This window comes from Amphiura filiformis, chromosome 14 (genome assembly GCF_039555335.1).
Source record: "Amphiura filiformis chromosome 14, Afil_fr2py, whole genome shotgun sequence".
NCBI lineage: Eukaryota > Metazoa > Echinodermata > Ophiuroidea > Amphilepidida > Amphiuridae > Amphiura > Amphiura filiformis.
The window spans coordinates 13,963,651-13,983,485 of record NC_092641.1 but is presented as its reverse complement, the minus strand read 5'-3'; the positions used below and the strand labels follow the sequence as shown (position 1 = coordinate 13,983,485).

The 19,835-nt window shown below is 35.3% G+C and overlaps 1 protein-coding gene across 2 annotated transcripts in view; it reads left to right on the top strand.

Annotated features, from left to right (window-relative positions):
• Window positions 1-1,696: 1,696 nt before the first annotated feature.
• LOC140169753 (ubiquitin carboxyl-terminal hydrolase 2-like) overlaps window positions 1,697-19,835 on the top strand; it is a 58,646-nt gene continuing 40,507 nt past the window's right edge. The window contains exons 1-4 of one of the 2 annotated variants that reach the window (XM_072193058.1): window positions 1,697-1,784; window positions 10,838-11,583; window positions 12,468-12,665; window positions 15,849-15,911. In XM_072193058.1, the coding sequence (XP_072049159.1) occupies window positions 11,032-11,583; window positions 12,468-12,665; window positions 15,849-15,911 (813 nt within the window). In that variant the 5' untranslated portion in view covers window positions 1,697-1,784; window positions 10,838-11,031. The remainder of the gene's footprint in view (window positions 1,785-10,837; window positions 11,584-12,467; window positions 12,666-15,848; window positions 15,912-19,835) is intronic. The other variant, XM_072193059.1, reaches the window with a different exon arrangement.

Below are 19,835 nucleotides of genomic sequence, written 5' to 3'. Positions count from 1 at the left end.
GACACCCAACACTAAAAGCAATAATTTATAGACCTAGGCCTACAATAAGAGTAAAAACTTGTCCACGAATGGCTTCAATTTGGGCTTTCATTTAACCCATTTTCGGATTTTTCAAACTAAAATTGTACACAATACGGTAGGCCTATAGTAGGCCTAGGTAGGCCTACTAGGGTACCTGCAGGTAATATGGGACCATTAAGGACGTTTAGCTTATTTGCATAAAAACTAAAGAAGATATGCCCACAAGAGATTGTTATGATGAACAACCTGTCCTTTAAGATTAATAAAACAGGCAATGTTACCTTGTTTTTATGTTTGTTTGGACGCTATGACGTCAAAATGACGTCATCGTCAAGTGTCCCATATTACCTGCATGTGCAGGTAATATGGGACACTATGTTATCTCTATGGTGAAAATCAAAAAGTTCAGAAAATCACTCTTTTGTTCTAAAAACATTTTTGTTACATGATTTTGAATGTTAAATGCAAATTTCTACAAGAAAATTCAATTTTCTAAATAGTTTTGCTTTTCGCATTGACAATGCACACAATTTCCTACGTGTCCCATATTACCTGCACCCATTCAGTTGAAAATCAGAGAAAATAATCATTTATAAAAGGAAAGTGCCACTTGTCAGTGGAATTTTACCTGCTGATAAGCTTAACCCATCACCTAAAGATCATAAAAATGACAAATGCCCCCTCAGTACCAGAGTTTTTGGATACACAATCATAAAATGTGACGTCATTGATTTTATATCAGGCCAAAAAAACGACATAATTTTTTGGGCAATTTCACTCTTTTTGGCATTGATTTCCAAGAGTTTGATACACAGACTCCAAAACTGCATTTCTAGAAGCACACTTGATGTCTCTAAACACTTAACAAATCAACTTAAAGTGTTTACCTTCTCTAAGCTACTTTTTGTTAAAATGAAAACAGGTGTCCCATATTACCTGCTGTCCCATATTACCTGCACCTACCCTACAATAGTCCACCAAATGGTTAGGCCTAGGCATAGGCCTAGGCCTACATGGATCGAATCATGGCTGATGACACACATTCGATGAGTGTACCAAATGGTTTTAATTGGGCTTTTGTAAAATTTTCTCACTTCTGAGGGGGCACATCCCTCCATCAGACACCCCTTGCGACGCGATGACCACTTCGCGTCCATTAGGCCCCCCTAATGGCCTATTTCTTTTTTTTGCTGACTGCCCGGCCCCTTCAAAATCGGGCCGCCGCCACATATGGGCCTATCTCTCATGTGATTGAATCATTGAATAGACCTATTGGCTGATTTATAGATATTTCAATTTCAAAACATTTTGCATCTTCCCTTCGTTCCCTCTTTTTCATCCTTTTCGAAATAAATAGGCTACCATTCATGTCTAACCCCCTCAGATAATATCATCCTCTTCTGTCACCATGACAATAGGACGTAATGGTGTTTCTAAAAATATTTCCTAAACATTTAGATACCACATCGTATAAAATCCAGAAAATATGGTGTGATTGGAGGCAACTCTGATTGATAAATGCATACAAATTTTATACCTATCCATTGATTTCACTAAATTGTGAAATTTCCATCAAAAATAATATTTTGAATAACTAATGAGAAATTAGTGTCAAACCAATTAATTAACAACTATATAGAAACACATCTCAAATTCTCAATCTCCCAGAGTTCCTTGCTTTGTAATGGCAGACGACGATGCGAAGATGTTGTTATGTTTGTATTTTATAGTACGATGTTCTGGACAGTTCTGAGCAAGAAATAGTAAGTAGAGACACTTTAAACTTTCTAGTCTTTATTATTAGAATGTTAGCAATATATTGATGGGTTGCGCATAGTTTTGTGCCGCTTCTTTGGCTCCGTAATTTAAGCTTCCACCGTCCATGTCCCCCGGGCCATGACCATGTCCACTACATACACTCGACATGCTCGATCGGCTTTCATTCATTCATACATTGCCATTGTCATGTTGTTGTGTCAGTCATAGTACCAGAGATAAAACAAATTGGGATATGACAGCTCGTTATAAAAGTAATAAAAGTGTGGAAGCCGCCATTACCCTGCCATCGCGTAGGCCTAGAACACTACCGCGATTTCTACCGGCTATATCGCGTCCGTTAATCCGTGCTCCGCGTTCACATGTTCAAAATCAAGTCATGAAAATTACCCGTAATATCGCGGCTTGAAAAATAAAAGCCTTGATGCATCCACGGTTAGACTTATTCAAGCTTACTACAGTGGTGCATTTTTTTCAAATGTTGAACAGCTAACAGCTTTTTTGATATTTTTATGTATTGGTACGGTACATGATTCAGCGAGTATATATCACATCAGCAATAGCGAATAAATGGTCGGTTTTTTCTGTTCAAAACGTCACATGTACACTACTGTCACTAGTACAAGGAACTTATACTAGGTAACCCAGGCAAACCTTAGTTAACACATTTGCTAGTCAGCCAAATTACGCGATAATGTCAATGCATTTTACATAGAAATTTAAAACTTGTGCCCGAAGAAAGAAACCTACATAAATATGTTTTCTATACTTCACTTGACCCAAATATATGATTTTTATGGTGATAAGTCACCCGCACATGGAATTTTAGAGGATTTGGATAGCAGTTCCATTAAAAAAGCTGCTATCATAATGAGACTAAGATCTAGAAACACCCCCTAAATGCTGTTTTGAGGAATTTTGCTAACTGAAACTTTTGATGAAAGTCAATCTTTGACGAGATGTAACTTTGCTACGGAAAGTGCTATGAAAAAATGGTTTTCAGTTTTGGCTTTGTTTACTCAAGGGCTTTAGTTTGATATATGAAATGATGCAGTTTGATGGCAAATTTGAATTCACCTAGCATACCTACTTTATACTAGGTATCCCAGGTGAATTCAAATTTGCCATCAAACTGCATCATTTTATATATCAAATTAAAGCCCTTGAGCTAAGAAAGCCAACACTGAAAACCTTTTGTCATAGCACTTTCCGTAGCAAAGTTACATCTTGTCAAAGATTGACTTTCATCAAAAGATTCTGCTTGCAAAATTCCCCAAAACAGCATTACGGGGTAGTCTCATGACGATAGCACTTTTTTTTAATGGAACTGCTATCAAAATCTCTCTGAAATTCCATGTGCGGGTCTCTCATCACCAAAAAAAAATCATATATTTGGGTCAAGTGAAGCATAGACAACATATTTATGAAGGTTTCTTTCTTAAAAAGCTTCTTTTAAATTTCAATGTAAATTTGTATTGCCGGTTTAGGCCATTTTGACTGACTAGCAAATGTGTTAACTGAGGTTTCCCTGTAATACCTACTTATACGATGTCCTCATTCACAAACTGATAAGAACTGATAAGACTGTTACCGTACGGCAATGTGGTGAAGGAATATTACACAGTCAAGAATAGGCTCCATCATCTTTTGATTATGATCCCTCCCAGTCTCCCGAAACATCAAAACATCAAAAGCGTTGCACTTATACTTACTTAAGGGCTGGGGTATGAACGTTTGGACAGTATTTATTTTGGGACATTAGAGCACATCAGACATATCGAATTGCATTCTGAATACTGAAGAATGTCATTCTGATATCAAATAATTTTGAATTTTGAAATTCGCAACTTAATACACATTTTATGGCAAATCATTAAAAATTGATATTTTTGATATTTAACAGTACTTGAAGTAAACTTTATAAATCTGATGATTTATACTTAAAGTGTATGTAGGTGGGTTGAAAAACCGACGATCAATTGAAAATTTTGACCTTTAAATATCGAAGATATGGATTTTTTTCCCAAAACACCAAAAAAATTAGGTCTTTTTGGGAAAAAATCCATATCTTCAATATGAAAGGTCAAAATTTTCAATTGACCGTCGGCTTTTCCTCCCTGCTACATACACTTTAAGAATATATCATTAGATTTATATAATTTACTTCGAGGACTGTTATATATCAAAATTGAAAAATATCAAATTTTTATAATTTGTCATAAAATTTGTATTTATATATTGTGATTTTCAAAAAATGAAAATTATTTGATATCAGAAAGACATGCTTCGTATTCAGAATACAATTCGATAGGTCTGAGGTGCTCTCATGTGCCACTAAAAATACTATCGAAACACAATAAACGCTCATTTTAGATCCCTTAAGGGTAGACGAGGTGTTGTTGGTCGAAGCAACCAAAAAAGGCGATTTTCATTCTCTAGATCAATAAATTATTGACAAATAACACCTTGATGTTTTGCAAACGTTCATTCTACAAAATATATAATTTGAAAACTTGCTTAATTTATTGTTGTTAATGAGTTATGTACATTTTACAAAAGTGTTGTTGTTTCAGCCCTCTTTACAACATAACTCAAGAACCACAGGACCTACAAAATTATTTCTGTGATATTTGAATTCTTCTACACGCTTCATAAGGAAATGAGCAATGCAATTTTGCCAAAGCTCATTACCATTACGCAAGATGTTGTGAACTACCAAATCGCAACACTTTAAAATAAAAATATTACCTTAAGACTGTGCTTTTTCACATAACGCAGAAAAAATAAGGCCAAAGTTGCCTAGGAATGGTCAAATTTTGGCAAGAAATATCTCTGTGTAATCCTATGTAAGTACCATATCACATCGTTATCGGCGATCGAGGGTTTTTTTTTTCTGAAGTTTGGTTGGTACCCACCACCAGCGTCATGCATGTGACGTGACACAGCTAAAATAATCGACCGGGAATCGGGGATCGTTAAAACGTCAACAAATTTCAAAACACAGAAAGCAGTAAACTTAATGGCGAGCGGTCCGAATTTTGAGCCATACAAGTTTACGTGGTGAACTACATGTACACCAAATACAGCCCCCGAAATGGTCTACTTTTAGCATGCCTTAAACTCCGAAACAGTTTAGTCAAAGTTAAAAATGCGGTCCCCAACCCTTTGCTTACCTTGACGAATTTGAAGTAATCTCCGCTAGCTCCGTGTGGAAAAATGTCCGGTACTTGCCCGGTACAAACATAGAAATGGCCACAATGCTTCAGTCCTGGTAATGAATATTTCTTCCGTAATCCAATGGTTCCAACGTGGGCATCACGATGATAGTCTCCTACATAACCAGATTGTGTCGGCCTGACGCTCGTCGATCCTAATCCATACTCGGCACTCGGCAGTCCACGCTTTTTAATGCGTGCCGGTTCGAAATTCTGAAAATTGGTAAAAGCGTGGAGGTTTAAACTTTTTAGGTAAAAAGCGTGGAATGGTATAAAGCGTGGGAATAAAATAAAAAGCGTGGGGATTGTTTCAACTTAGTGAACTTACAGTATATTTTTATTGAATGATAAAATAATCATAATTCCAAGAAAAATTGCCAAACCTGCGCAAAATAAAATTCCATTTGATACAGGCCAGTGTCTGTTTACGTGAGTCCAGACCAGCGCAATTTACACCTCCCGGAAGTGATAAACGTGATATGCAAATTCCATGACGTGTTACAATGTGTGGTAGTTTATTCTTTACATCGATCGTACGTATGAGTGACGTCAATACGTCATTAATCATGCATAATTGATTGAGCGAAGAAGGGTAGGATATAATCACTGAACACAGCGCACGTCAAGATACGAATCAGTTCATAACAAGAACAACATTTGGACGCCAAAAAAGTACAGTTATGTATTAAAATGTTTATTATTGTACAGTACATAATTAGTAGTTTTTCACATAAAATTTGCATTGTTCACATAATGTATCAACTTAATGGAGAGAAAAACATCGGACTTGCACGTGTGAAATAGGTGCAGAATTCGGCGTACTTGATTTACTTCGAACTGTGTGACTTCAACTTTTTGGATACAAAAAGTGGTGGGGTCAGGAATTTTCAGTATAAAGGGTGCCTCAGTAAAAAGCATGGGGGGGGTCAGGAATTTTCAGTATAAAGGGTGCCTCAGTAAAAGGGTGGGGTAAAATAAAAGGGTGGGGTCAAACCCCACTGCCAAGTATGTAATCGCTAAAGTGAAGACAGCGTGAGCTCTTACCTGCGTAAAAGTCTGTTCGACAAAGGCGATTGTGAATAAGGATGATTGACAGCACCGTATATGGTTCATTGGGCAGATCTATATATTACGGCATGGCAGCAGACAGGTTGCGCTGTCCTCTGACCTTGCCTGTTCGTCACATAGACAGACCGTGACCTGGGTACACATACAAAGCAGGGGATGCGACTGCGAGCCGCCATTTTGACACGTGGTATCTACTCTTCAGAAAAATTACTTTTGTTGACGTTTTATATCTTTAGAAACGAATTCTATTATATGTTATTATTAGCTTTATTTTGATACCAAATATGTTTTTCTTTATGGTCCCTTTAAGATATGAATTCCACAAACACAGTTAATAAAACTCGTTATAGTTTCGTAGTACTGGCCTGCTCCGTAAAACAGTTATTATTTTGACATCGATTTCGTAATTTCCATCCAGTTGTCCACTCCAAATCAATTTTGAGTCAAGTCAACTATCCTATCATGTTAGGACACTGTCCATAATATAGCGTGATATGATACATAACGTACCGTAAAATGGGGTGACTTTGGACATACATAGGAAAAACTATTATTTCATGTAGTAGGCCTACCTTATATTTCTAAGAATGTTTTTTTATGTTCTTATGTGGTAATGTATGGACATTACAAATGACTAAAGTTTCCCTGTATAATGTGTTATCTTATGTTTTTCATAACTTTTTAGCTGGGCCCATAAAATACAGGATTTTTGTGGTGGTCAAACTTTCGGTACCGGTACTCCACCGCAACATAAGAGTGGAAACTCAAGTCTGTTGGTTGGATAGTGAACAATGATGAATCAAGAACCTACCTGGATTAAGGGTGTGAGTGAGTCCCGGGAATTCGAGTCCCGCCCGAGAATCCTATTACCCGGGCAGGGAATTGAAATTCCCTGCCGGGTACCAATACCAAATTAAAAAAAAAAAAAAAAAAAAAAAGTTTTTTTTTTGGTTTTGTAGTGTCTCTGGACCTAGACCTAAATGCTAGGATCATTCATGGTTGTCCTAAAATTGAATTTGAATGCATTTTGAAATCATTAATAGAGTATGACATGAATACAAATTACGGTATCAATTTTCATATATTAAAAATACAAAACATCTTGAATTTTTTTTTTTTTTTTTAGGTCAACCATGAATGATCCTAGCATTTAGGTCTAGGTCCAGAGACACTTTTTTTGTTGCAATTTGGTACCGTTACCCGCCCGAAAAAACGCTACCGGTGCAGGGGCACAAAATTACCAAAATCACACCCTAACCTGGATAGTCATGATATCTACCCACTCTTAAGAATTTAAAAGCAGGCTGTGTCCAATGTCAACCCAGGGTTTGGCTTCCTTTCCGGGGTGACTTTGGACATAATAAACGAATACCAAAAAATTTGACACTTTGTTTAAAATACACCACAGTGACCATGCCCTACCCCAACAGTGTCCTCTGTGCTCCTACCCACCTCACAACTACTTCCACCCTCTCCATTGCTCTACTCTTCAGGTTGGGGTGACTTTGGACATGCACTTGAATAGGGGAGATTGGGGTTAGTTGAAACATTTTTCACAAAATCGTCTTTTTAACGCAAACCGATTACTTTCAAGAAACACTAACCATATCAGTATAAACATATACATACATGCTACAAATACAGCCTTAAACTTTATTGGACCTGCTTATGATTATTCATATAATCCAATTTGAAAATTTGAAAAAAAGTGTTTCAACTAACCCCACCCCTGGGGTAAGTTGAAACATAGAATGAGGTTAGTTGAAACACGGCTTGTAAAAATGTCAAAATAATTATTATTGTGTTGTTAGGGTTATACTTCCCTTGAAGGCACCCTTTAACATACAATCAGTGTGAAAAAATGAATAAATATATATATGTGGGAGTGCGGTTCAATACTTTGGACACAAGGTGACGAAGTTTCACCATGGACCAAAATATGAGAAGCCTAAAATATGATAAAATGTACTTTCTGTGTGCACTTGTTGCTTGTATTATTGCTTTTTAACCATATTAAAGCAATATTGAAGAAATGGTAAACATGTTACAAATTTTTAAAAAGTCAAATTTTTAACCATATTTTTCTATGCGATTTTCACGTTTCAACTAACCCCACCTCAAAAGTTTCAACTAACCCCGATGCCTATTTTTACATTTCAAAGTTCATTACACAAAAGAAGAAATACAATAAAACTTTTATTTAACATTATTCTGGGACTTACTACTATTGCTTATGATACTCAAAAAATAATCCCCTGAATCTTCAAACAACATGGAGATAATGCATCTTTTCTGAGGGGTATAAAATTAGTCAGTAAGTCAAAAACAGATATTCCTTTCCCAAGCCAACACTGGTGGGGCATCAGTGCTGTTGCTAATATGGTGGATGACGCTTACTAATACCTATTACTAGGTGCCAGTATTTTACCAAATTAATTTTTTGTGTCAGAAAAAAATACAATGTTTCAACTTACCCAGTGTTCCAACTAACCCCAATCTCCCCTACATGGTGTCCAAAATCACCCCAAACCCAGGGATGACTTTGGACAAACTTTGCCCCCCAAAATTATCGGAAAATAAAATAAACTCGAGTTGACTCTATGGGCATGAACTGTCCTCTATTGGTACTTGCAAAAGCAAACATGAAATTCAGAATTCTACTGATCAAATCATTATAAAAATATTTACGACAATACATCAAAATTGTCCAAAGCCACCCCGTTTTACGGTACTAGATAAGCATTAATTTTATTACGGTACCAAAAACTACATTATCAATGGATGAAAATATGTGCACATCATGATAATTTATAGTTGACCACCAGGGGTGATCATCTCATTTGCATCCAATCGGAAATAATGGCACCAAAGTGTGACAAAAGGGTCAAAATTACAAACGGTGTTCAGAGATGTATGTAAATGTAATTAATGTCTTATTGTAAGCCGAACATTTTCTACATTCAAGAAAACATAAACAAATTTCAAAAGTAATGTTATCTTATATATTTTTTCAACTGTTTTATTGGCAAAAGTAGTCCAAAATCTTCAGAAACATAACACAAAAGTACCATGTCATTCTTTGTTATATTTTGACAAAATTATGCAAATATGTAGAACTTTTTAAAAAAAAGTAATACTTAACACACAGAACTAAAATAGTATTGCAGAATGTTTTACATGGAAACAATGTTTTGGAAAAAAAGTTAAATTTTCATTTAAAAAAAAACCACCTACCATCTTAGGCCTATTCTTTTGCACCAATATAGAGCTAAATTGTTAAAACTAAATTTATACCTTCAGAAGACATAATATAACAACTATGATTGAGTTTATTATTGAACATGGATACATTTAGAGTTGGGCCAGTAAATACATGTAGGTGCTTAAGATCCACATGATCAAAATTGCAAATTTTGAAGCTTGCACAGGTTTACCAATTTGCGGCTACGGATTTTCCAGAACAAAAAATATCAAATTTTTTAATTTTTTGCACTAAAAATATGACACAGTTTTAACTGACATGCTTTGAGGACACCTACAGAATTTATGCTGAAGTTGTCCTTTGGACAACCTCAATTTTTTGCTTATTTTAAATTTCTAAGACACTGTATACATACAATTATAAATTATTCCAGGTAATTTAATTTGGATTGAGAAGCAATTCTGCACATTTTATTTTTTGTTCAGGTTACGCATTGAAGTCAATTCCTTGAAAGATGCTGGCACAAAACAAATTTTGTTTGTGTCAGACCTACTAAATTATATGGAAAGCTCTATCTTAGAGTTGCCAGTTATTACTATTGCTGTTAAAAACCAAGTACATTTTTCCTGAAATACATTTATGACACCGTTTTTGCACTGTGGTTTTTGTTACGAGTACATTAACATCTCATAAGGTCATTGCACTTTTTCAATGACAAGTATATTTTCAAATTACATGCTTCATCAGCTTTCAGAAAATGTAGGATTTGGATGCATTTCAAAAAAGGCAATGAACCACATATCACGCATGAACTCTTTTTTAAATTTAAAATTTCTAAGTTGTGGGAAAAAATGTATCTGCAAAAATCAGGGACTGCCTTTTGAGATAAGCAGCTACTGTTCTCCTTAAATCTGATATAGGAGAGTGATTTTTAGCTCTCCTTATGTTCTCTCCTTGCATTCTATTGCAAATGCTCTAAACAGCTCTCCAGAAGGTTCCAGAAGAGCTATTTAATGGTCCTGCAAATTCCAAAAGACAGTCCCTGAAAAATGTCAACATGTATGCTCTGCCCATCGGAAACCTTCTACAGCCTGTCCAGCGCCATGCAGTCGCGGCATCATCATCCTGAATCATACTCAACGATTTCAATTTAATAAAGATTGCTATAAAAACTCATTTGTGCCAAAAACAATCCGTGATTGGAACTCTCTTCCATCACACCTTGATCAGCAACACAAAACCAGAAACCTTCAAAACTGCAGTAACCAAGCAGCTAAAGCAACCAAGACTAGCAATAATTAATAAAACCACAGCGCAGATCACACATCCTGACCGTTTGTCTCCATACTGGAGTGTTGGGCAGTATTATACTATGAAGACTCAAGACAGTTTTACATGTAATTCTAGCTACATACACTTTTAAAGTCTTTTTGTCCTCCTATTGACCCCAATTGTCACTGCCATTTTTTTGTACCGGTACGTGTACAATGTATACCTTTCAAACAACAATTATTAATACATTTAATTCTCTTCTTTTTTTTATGAAATTATATAGAACATAACATTTGCAGTGAATGAGGAGAAGCAGCAGCCCATTGGACACATCCTCATGTACAGTGTAATGTAATTGCCAGGTGATTATGAATTTGATTGAAGGATTTGAGGAGAGAACACAAAATAAAATGTGAAAGACAAAGTGCCATATTGTGGTCTCATGTTGCACCAAAGAACCATGTCAAGTATCCAACAATGGCTTATAGGAAATCTGGAATAGATGCGTTCTCACAACCAAGGCCACCATCTGCTTCAAGACCATTTGCGTCACCAGGTAACCACCGGGTGCGGCGGCCAGCATCTCCGGCATCATACACAAGACGACCTCTACCCCCTGGCCCTGGTCCACTCGATAAGAAAGGAGAAAAGCTGATCTTAAAACCTATCAATGGTGCTTGTGAGAGTTTCAAACCAAGGAAGCCTTCAGAACGAAGTTCTAATATTAAGCCTCTGCGAGCTCTCCATTCCTTAGATCAACAGTATACCGGAAGACCGGAAAGTGAAACATCAACATTTGGCCAGGCGTCTTCATCTATTCTGAATACTCGAAGAACTAAATCTTTTGATGATATTAATTGTATTGATCAGAAGAAAAAGTTTGGGGATAGTCCAAATAAGTTGCAACCTTTGAACTATCGGTCATCAAATTTTGGACATCTGTCTGAGAATCTTGCCCGTGGAGGATCACCTCATCATAATTCAAGGATCTCTCCAAGCTCACACATTAAAGTTGAGACATCTTACTTGGTAAGCTATTTTATCAAATAAATCTGATTTTCGCCCGTTTATTTGTTTGTTTTTGTTTGTTTGTTTGATTCTTTTTCTTTGACATTACTTTGTAGTTGGGCAGGAAAAACCTTAGAGAAGGTGTCTTTGCCCCTGAACATGTTTAAAGCAAAACCTCCTATATGTTCAAGGGCCACATCCTCCTAGTCCTATGAGAGTAAATTGAGAGTACTTAAAGGGGCATTTAAGTGATCCACAGCCTCATCCCCCACTTTTCTCAAAAAAAGTTGAGATTTTTATATCACTGGAATACTCTGGCTACATAATGTTTATGTACAAAATATTTCTTGCAGATTAATTAGTTTAGCAAAGATATCGCGAAATTTGAATTTCGTTCTGGTGCACCAGAACGAAATTACAACGTATTGTCTATGGAGCTGTGTAATACACATAATCATGCATAACTCGCAAACGCAAAATCGGAATCAACTGAAATTTTGGGAATATGGTTTTTTCGTGGATATCTACTGAAAAATGTCATAAAAAGAGGATGCTAGGATCACGAAATACTCCTTTAATGCCATGTTTGATTTTGCAGTGGCACAACTTTTTGAATCACCCATATTAACCTAATCTCTCAGGGCGTATATCCGTAGAAAGGGTGATTTTGTCCATGCTGGTAATGCAACAGCGTAAATGCTCTGATGACAATCAAGTGAAAGTACTAAAGTAGACAAATACACTTTTTAGCTATAAATGTGAAAGCAATCATTTCTAAAGAAAGGAAAGTGGATAAACATGGACATTTTTTTAAAAACAACTTTGTGCAAATCCGTATTTTGAAAAGCACAAAAAATAAGGTAAATTTACGAAAGTTTGTGCCGTATCTTATTTCTCACGTTTAGGCTAGTTATAGTTCTCCATCTACATCACCCAGAGTCAGTCCTCATTCTCCAAGCAGTCCTAAACCTCGTCGGGAAAGTTTCGGAGGCACTTCCACTCTACGTAGAACATCTACTCTTCTAGCAAACAAACGGTCTACAAGTTTAGGTGAAAGCTCTGGGTCATTTTCCAGGTCCCGGCCATCTCTTGTTTCTGTACATGTAAGTATTTAAAACTAGCTTCATGAAAAAGTATTGCCACAGTAATAGTATACCACATTATGTTTTGTGTGTGGTCTTTAGATTTTTTACATATTTTTGATCAGGCTTGGGTGAATCAAAAATAATTGATTATTTCAATTACTGGTACCGGGGTACTCAATTATTTCAAAACAACTTAATCAAAGTATTTAAGTTTTAAATCAAAAAGAATCAATTGTTTTTCTAGCAAATAGATTTTTAAAGCAATGTTTTCAACTGATTTTTAAAATAGTTGCGTCTTATTTTGATAATTATCTGAAACTACAAGCAGAAACGCAAACCCCATGTGTCTCATTTACTTGTGTACAATTACAATTATTTTGACAAGTTTGACATTACCATCAACAAGTTATTATTTACCATAACAATGCTGCATAACAATATGCAGACTATTGTTGTCATTTGGGAAACAAAGGCATTACACAGTATTGTTACTGCGCATCCATCCACTGTTTGCTTTGTAATGGTGCATCCAATTGAAATTATAATACCTAGCATCACAACACATTGCAATATCGCAAAGGGAAATCAGAAACATGTATGGGATAGTGGACTTAACACGGTTTGGAAATAAGCTCTTCATTTGTGTAAAAACACTCGGCTGGCTGCATACGCTCTTGTTCCGAACAATAGACTATCACAGATATTCATGGTGGCAAAAAGTTGTAGCTAGTGCAGTGTTTGAGTGATGGGCAGCAATATGCAGACACTTGATACATTATTTTTAGCAAGATTTGACCTACTTTTATGGATAAATTCAGTAAAATACATGTTAACTGAGTTTGAGTGGTGGGCCCCAGCATTGAAATTATACTTTAGTGGTGGGCTTCAAGAGTGAGTGGTGGGCTCCATGCACTGCCCACTGCATCTTTAACCCTGACGCTGGAGAAGATTTACATCGGGTTGTTTTCTTGGGTGCAGTTTTTGGACCATGGACCTGAGGTGCCATACGATCAGGGATAATGCGCTGCTGGGTTGTAGCTTGGCCGACAATGCTTTCTGTGCCCATATGTGTGTTCACATGATGATGCAATTGTGAGAAACTTGGCGCTTGCAGAACACTGTTTTGTGCATTGTGTTTTTCGATGTTTGGGAGGGTAAGGATTAAATAAAAATTCCGGGGGGGGCACTCATGTATAAAAGTTTTAAGCATCCGTGTGAATTGACTTTCAAAAATGACCCCAGAAGCTAGGATGTCGAAAATTTGTCAAGCTAACCCTAAACAAGGATTTTACTCAAATAAAAACACCCTAAGTGAGGAATTTGTTTTGAAATTTACCCCTAAACAAGGACAGACAATATATAAAAACACCATAAGTGAGGAATTGGTTTGAAATTTGCCCCTATTTATTGCGTGTGTGGGTATAGTGCCATTCAGTGACAGTGATGATATCGGTAAGCTTATAATTGGCGCTGTTGAAGTCGGCTCCGATTTTTTTAAAATCTGGTTAGTAAAATTGCTCAGAAACCACTCTTTTGTGCCGAATAACTTGATAAATATGTCACCACTAATGTCCGTTTAAAATTTTTAAAAACTACCCTAAGTGAGGATCGTTCTTAAAAAAACACACTTTTAGTAAAATGAGTGTTTTGAGACCCTTTAATCGCGGATCCGCGAGGATGCTCGTTTTGCTATTCAAAACCACCCTATATCCGCGTTTTCTTTCACGCGGATGCTTACAACGTTCATATATGAGTGATCCCCCCGGGAAAAATTCCTATCAACTGTCTAGCCAATAGTATACAGTGTCACAACAATAATATAATAAAAAATGCATTAGAAAGTCATGGAAATTTTGAGCTATGATGGAGTCTATTCAGGGTTATAATTCGTCTGTAACGCATAGCAGTTTGCTCCACATTTTGGAAGTAACTGCTACCCAATTTTGCATTTGTATAGCACTTTTTATAGTGCTTTAATAATAATAATAATAATAATAATAACAAGAATTTATATAGCGCATAAAGCATGGCATCGATGCGCTTTACATATTAAAATCTAAAGAACACTAACAACATCTTAAAATACAAACTACATATAAGCAGAATCAAACGTTATAAAAACCTTACAGCAAGCCTGCAAAAGCAGAATATCAAATAAACACAAGCTAAAAAGACCCTATTATACAACCACATATCATATAAGGTAAAAATTTACAAAATAGTATACACAATCAATTTCAGATAAAAAACAGTTTAAAATTCCGATGAGCAAATGTACAGAACACGGAACATGAGAATGCTCAGTTGTTAAATGCTTCATTAAAAAGATGTGTTTTTAGACGCGATTTGAATTGAGATGTTGTCTGCGAATTGCGAATGGCAAGAGGAAGCCGGTTCCAAAGTCTTGGTGCAGCCTTTAAATAGTATATATGGCAGTATCCTGATTATGATGAATTAATAAGTCATGCAAATTAATAATGATTAATAAAGAATGATTGAATATATACCGGTACCCAAAAACTGCTATGCTAAATTTTTAAACAAATTCAAACCCTGAGTCTATTGCGTATTGCATCATTGCATGGTCTAAATGGATCACCTGCTGTCACATATTTAAAATCAAATATGATTATATTATTAACATAAAGTCTCTAAATCTGAAAAGGTAGTTTTTTCTTAGAACTGTAAGTGAGTTGGCCCCACACGAATATATGCACTATATGTGACCCGTTACAGCGAAAGGTACCTTATGTCGGCTGCTACAAGTGTCTCTTTTTACCCAATGTTGGCAGAAAATATCAAACAATAATGACAATCTGAAGTGGCGGTCATTTCAAATCATCTACAAGTCAACAAGGTTCAGGAATGTCCTCTCATTGTTAGTGGGTGGCTACATACCTATACAAATACAATACAATGCTTTTGTAACCCACCACTCACGCCACTTGAACAGGGATTAGCCATATCAAATAAAGACTAGAGCTGTATAACAAACAGTTCTATAGACATGTACAAGCTTATTATCCTCTACAAGAATAGGATTAATGATTGGTTTAGAATGCATTTGTTACTAGCAAAATAAGGCATGTAGCTCCCGACTTAAGGTACCTTTTGCTGTAACGGGTCACATATCTGTATTCATGATTAATTGACTATTTATATTTCATTTTCTTATTCTATTCCCTTATGACATGCATGCAGACTTCAGATTTTTCAACTCTAGCAAAACCCGGGGAGAAAGGACTTGAAAATCTTGGAAATACTGTAAGTATATTTAGGCCTAAAAAAATTGTTTTATTGATGTAACCCGACCAACCCTAAAAATAGGCTGGACCCTAGACTTTTTTTGTTGTTGCAAAAACAGGGGGAAAAAATTTAAAAACATTTATATTTTAAAAAAAAGAAAAAAAAAAGTTCCAAAGCCTTTATCATTCACGATTTATTAATATATAGCTTAAAATTTGTGTAAAATTTTTTTTTTTTATGTTACGCCAATCAAACAATTTTTTTAGGCCTTAGCTGTCAAAGATGTAACATTAGTGATAAGGTGATATGTTATTGGCATATTCCAGTTGAAAACCACACCCCCTGAATGCATGACTATAATCCTCCACACAGGGAATGTGAATTTCAAATAGGGTTACCTGAATGCAGGCCTCCAAAAACCGCGAGGAAGCTGGGAACGGCGTTCCCAGAAAGGTCACAGAAAAAAAAAATTGCAAAAAAAAAAAAAAAAAAAAAAAAAAAAAAAATTTTAAATTTTTTTTTTTTATATCCAAAGTTTTCGGCGACCTTGAGAACCACTGGACCTATTATGAAACTTCAGGATCATTCACAGTTCATTTAAAAAAAAGAAAAAAAATCAGAAAAATATTACGAAAAATTACAGTTTGTTATCCTGTATATATGCAAACCATTAACTAATGTTTATTTCTTCATCTATCACATATTATAGATGCATTGGTTTTCCATGCATTTATAATATGTGATAGATGAAGAGGTAAACACAAGTTAATGGTTTGCACATTAAGGATAATAAACTAATGTTTTCGTAATCTTTTTCCATTTTTTTTTTCAAATTATCTGTGAATAATCCTAACCCTTCAGAATAGGTCCAGTGGTTCTTCAAAGTTGCAAAATACTTCTAAAAAATGTAAAAAAATAAATAAAAAATTGTTTTGAGTTTTGACAGTAGTACTTTGAAATTTTAAGTTGTGTTTTTTTGTGATAAAGGATGTAAATTTTTATAGAAAACTGTTCCAAAATAAGGCTCAGATTGCACGAGAGAGCATCTAAACCCTGAGCTTCCAGGGCCCTTAAGCGGGCCCTGGACCCCGGCCGTTAGGATTTCGCTCGTGATGTCCGCTCTGCCAAGCACATAGGCCTATTTCAGTTATTTCACAGAAAATTTTCAGCACTTGTCATTAAGTTCCCAGACAGCAGAAAATTTTCTGGAGGCCTGCCTGAATGAGTGTCTACATCCCCCCTCCCCACAAGTTAAGGTCATGTCTGCCATTGGGGGTTAATGGATTTGAATTGGAATAGCCAATTTTAGGTATGTCATCTACAAATTTATAGAGCAATTAGCTTCACCTGGGCAATGCTTGCATATCAAAACCCAATATGGTATATTCTGTTCATAACCCAGCCTTGGCATGTGTTCACCATTTCAGTAGGATGCATGCTGTATTTGGAAGCAACCAAAGTATCATCAAAAGAACAAAAACTACTTTGATTATATAAATGGCCATAAAATGTATATATCATAAGAATGTTGCACCGACCCTTAACTTAAACCATAAACACACACCCCAGCCTAACCCAAATTACGCACATACCTATAGGGAGTCACAGACACACCCCCACATGTAACTGGTACACATCATCAAATAAGTGCAATTAGTGCATGAGAAATGGAAGTACATGTCTAACGGAAAACAGCTAAAATACTTGGAAATGCTACTATGGAAAATACTTGGATATGGTCATTTTCACAGTAAAGGGTGTAACTTTTGATTTTTAGGGTCAAAATTTCAAACCACTTAAATATGTTTCTGTTTACTGAAATCATGCATAGAAGCAACTTAAATTCCAGTAAAATAATGTTTCAAGGCTTAAACCTTTTGATTTCTAATAAAAAAATTGACATTTCCATAACATTTTGGTTAAAATCTAAGAAAAATGTATTTTACATAAGCTCAGAAAATTATGACATGAAAGCTGGAATACATGTGAAATTCCATTCCAAAGTAAGTCAACAGATATAAGTTACATTTTATACCATGTTTTGCTATGTTTGTAATTGCAGTTTTGAAATTTTTTACATAAAGTGTCATTTACAATGGAAATTTCCCAACCTTAAACATATTTTTAAGTTTTAATTGGGTTCCTAAAATAATTTGAATGTCTAACTTCATGTACAAATACTACTTGATAAAAGGAACCTCCCAGCCAAGTTTCACAGAAATTGGAGTTATTTTTTAGAATTGGCAATTCAAGCGATTTGTGTTTCGGAGGCTTCAGTTAACAACACAGGTGATCATAAAAGTAAAATATTTGGCTAACTACTGCAAGTTGACATGAAAAAATAGGTAAAAAATATCACAATTACCAATTTTCATGCTTTGCTTCTAAGTATTGAATTTCAGTTGTGACAAAAATTAAATTATCACAGCAAGTCATTTTTTTGTTTCGAGGCTTCATGTTAACAATGGCTAAACATTGCAGAAGTAGTTTTTTTGAAAACAACACTGTTGGGATCATCTAAGCTGTTATTTTCTTGTGTGTATTGAATCAATGTTTCTATGCGGCAGATATTGTAGATTTATAACATGTTAACTTTTTTACCCATTTGTTAAGTATGGTGTTTTTTGCATGTGAAGCCTCCGAAACAGGCTTTTTGGGTATCAGTATATTTTTCAAACATTAACCATAATATCAAATTTTTTTTAAATTTATGACATTCTGCACATACCAAGTAACAATTACAATGCAGATATCAGTATGAAACACTAATTTAAATATGCATAGATGATAATTAATCTTATTGTTGTTTCGGAGGCTTCATTTGTTTCGGAGGCTTCAATTGTTAACGGAAAGTTTGTATTGGGTCCCATTTTCAAACGGTGATATATATCTCCACGATTTAAAAACAAGTGACTTGAGGATCTACTTTGCTACATTTTGATAAATAGATTGGATGAGCTCTTTTATTTATATTTGCCCAAGCTTGCTGAACAGTTTGTTTCGAGGCTTCAAAAAGTTAACGGAAAAAGGGCTCTTTGAAGTCAAGATTTTATAAAAATCTTAAAAGCTTGCAAATCAACTAATTTTTGTTACCCATTTCAAGTTAAGATATCAACTGTTATGAATCAAGAAGAAGTGAAGAAATAACCAAGAATTATGAACCAAAGCTATACCCACAAAGTTTGTTAACAATTGTTAACGGAAAATGAAGCCTCGAAACGACAAATATCAAAGTCCGGTTCTCAAAAATACAGGGCTGTTCACAATTAAATCTAATGTGGCAGTGTTTACTGAACATATGACCATACTTTCAGGATAAGAAAAATTATCCATGAACTAACTGAAGAAAACACAGGGTTTTACAAAAATGTTACTGTTTTTTATAGTTTTTCAAAATGGCAATTCTAAGTACATTTAAGCCTGCTAAAACTGAACGCACTAACTACCAAAGATGACTATGCTACCCAAGGTAGCTGCTAACTAGATGACTTATGTGGCCAAAAATCATGGAATTCTGTGGCTTTATTAGAACACTACGGATCAAAATGTTAAAAATCCAAAGTTACACCCTTTACCGTGAAAATGACCATATATCATACATTTGATACACACAGTTAAGTATAGATGACGTATTCTTGAAACAGCCAACTGACTCATAGTCAGTTCAAATATATGCTATTTTAAGGTCAGCAACTGTTTTACTGTTGCGATTTGGTAGTTCACATCATCTTGCAAATGGTAGTGAGCTTTTGTAGGTCCTGTGGTTCTTTAGTTATGTTGTTAAGAAGGCTGAAACAACAACACTTAAATGTAAAATGTACACGTTCACAACAATAAATTAAGCAAGTTTTCATAGTATGATTTGTAGAATGAACTTTTGAAAAACATCACAGTGTTATTTTTCAATAATATATTGATTTAGATAATGAAAATAGATTTTTG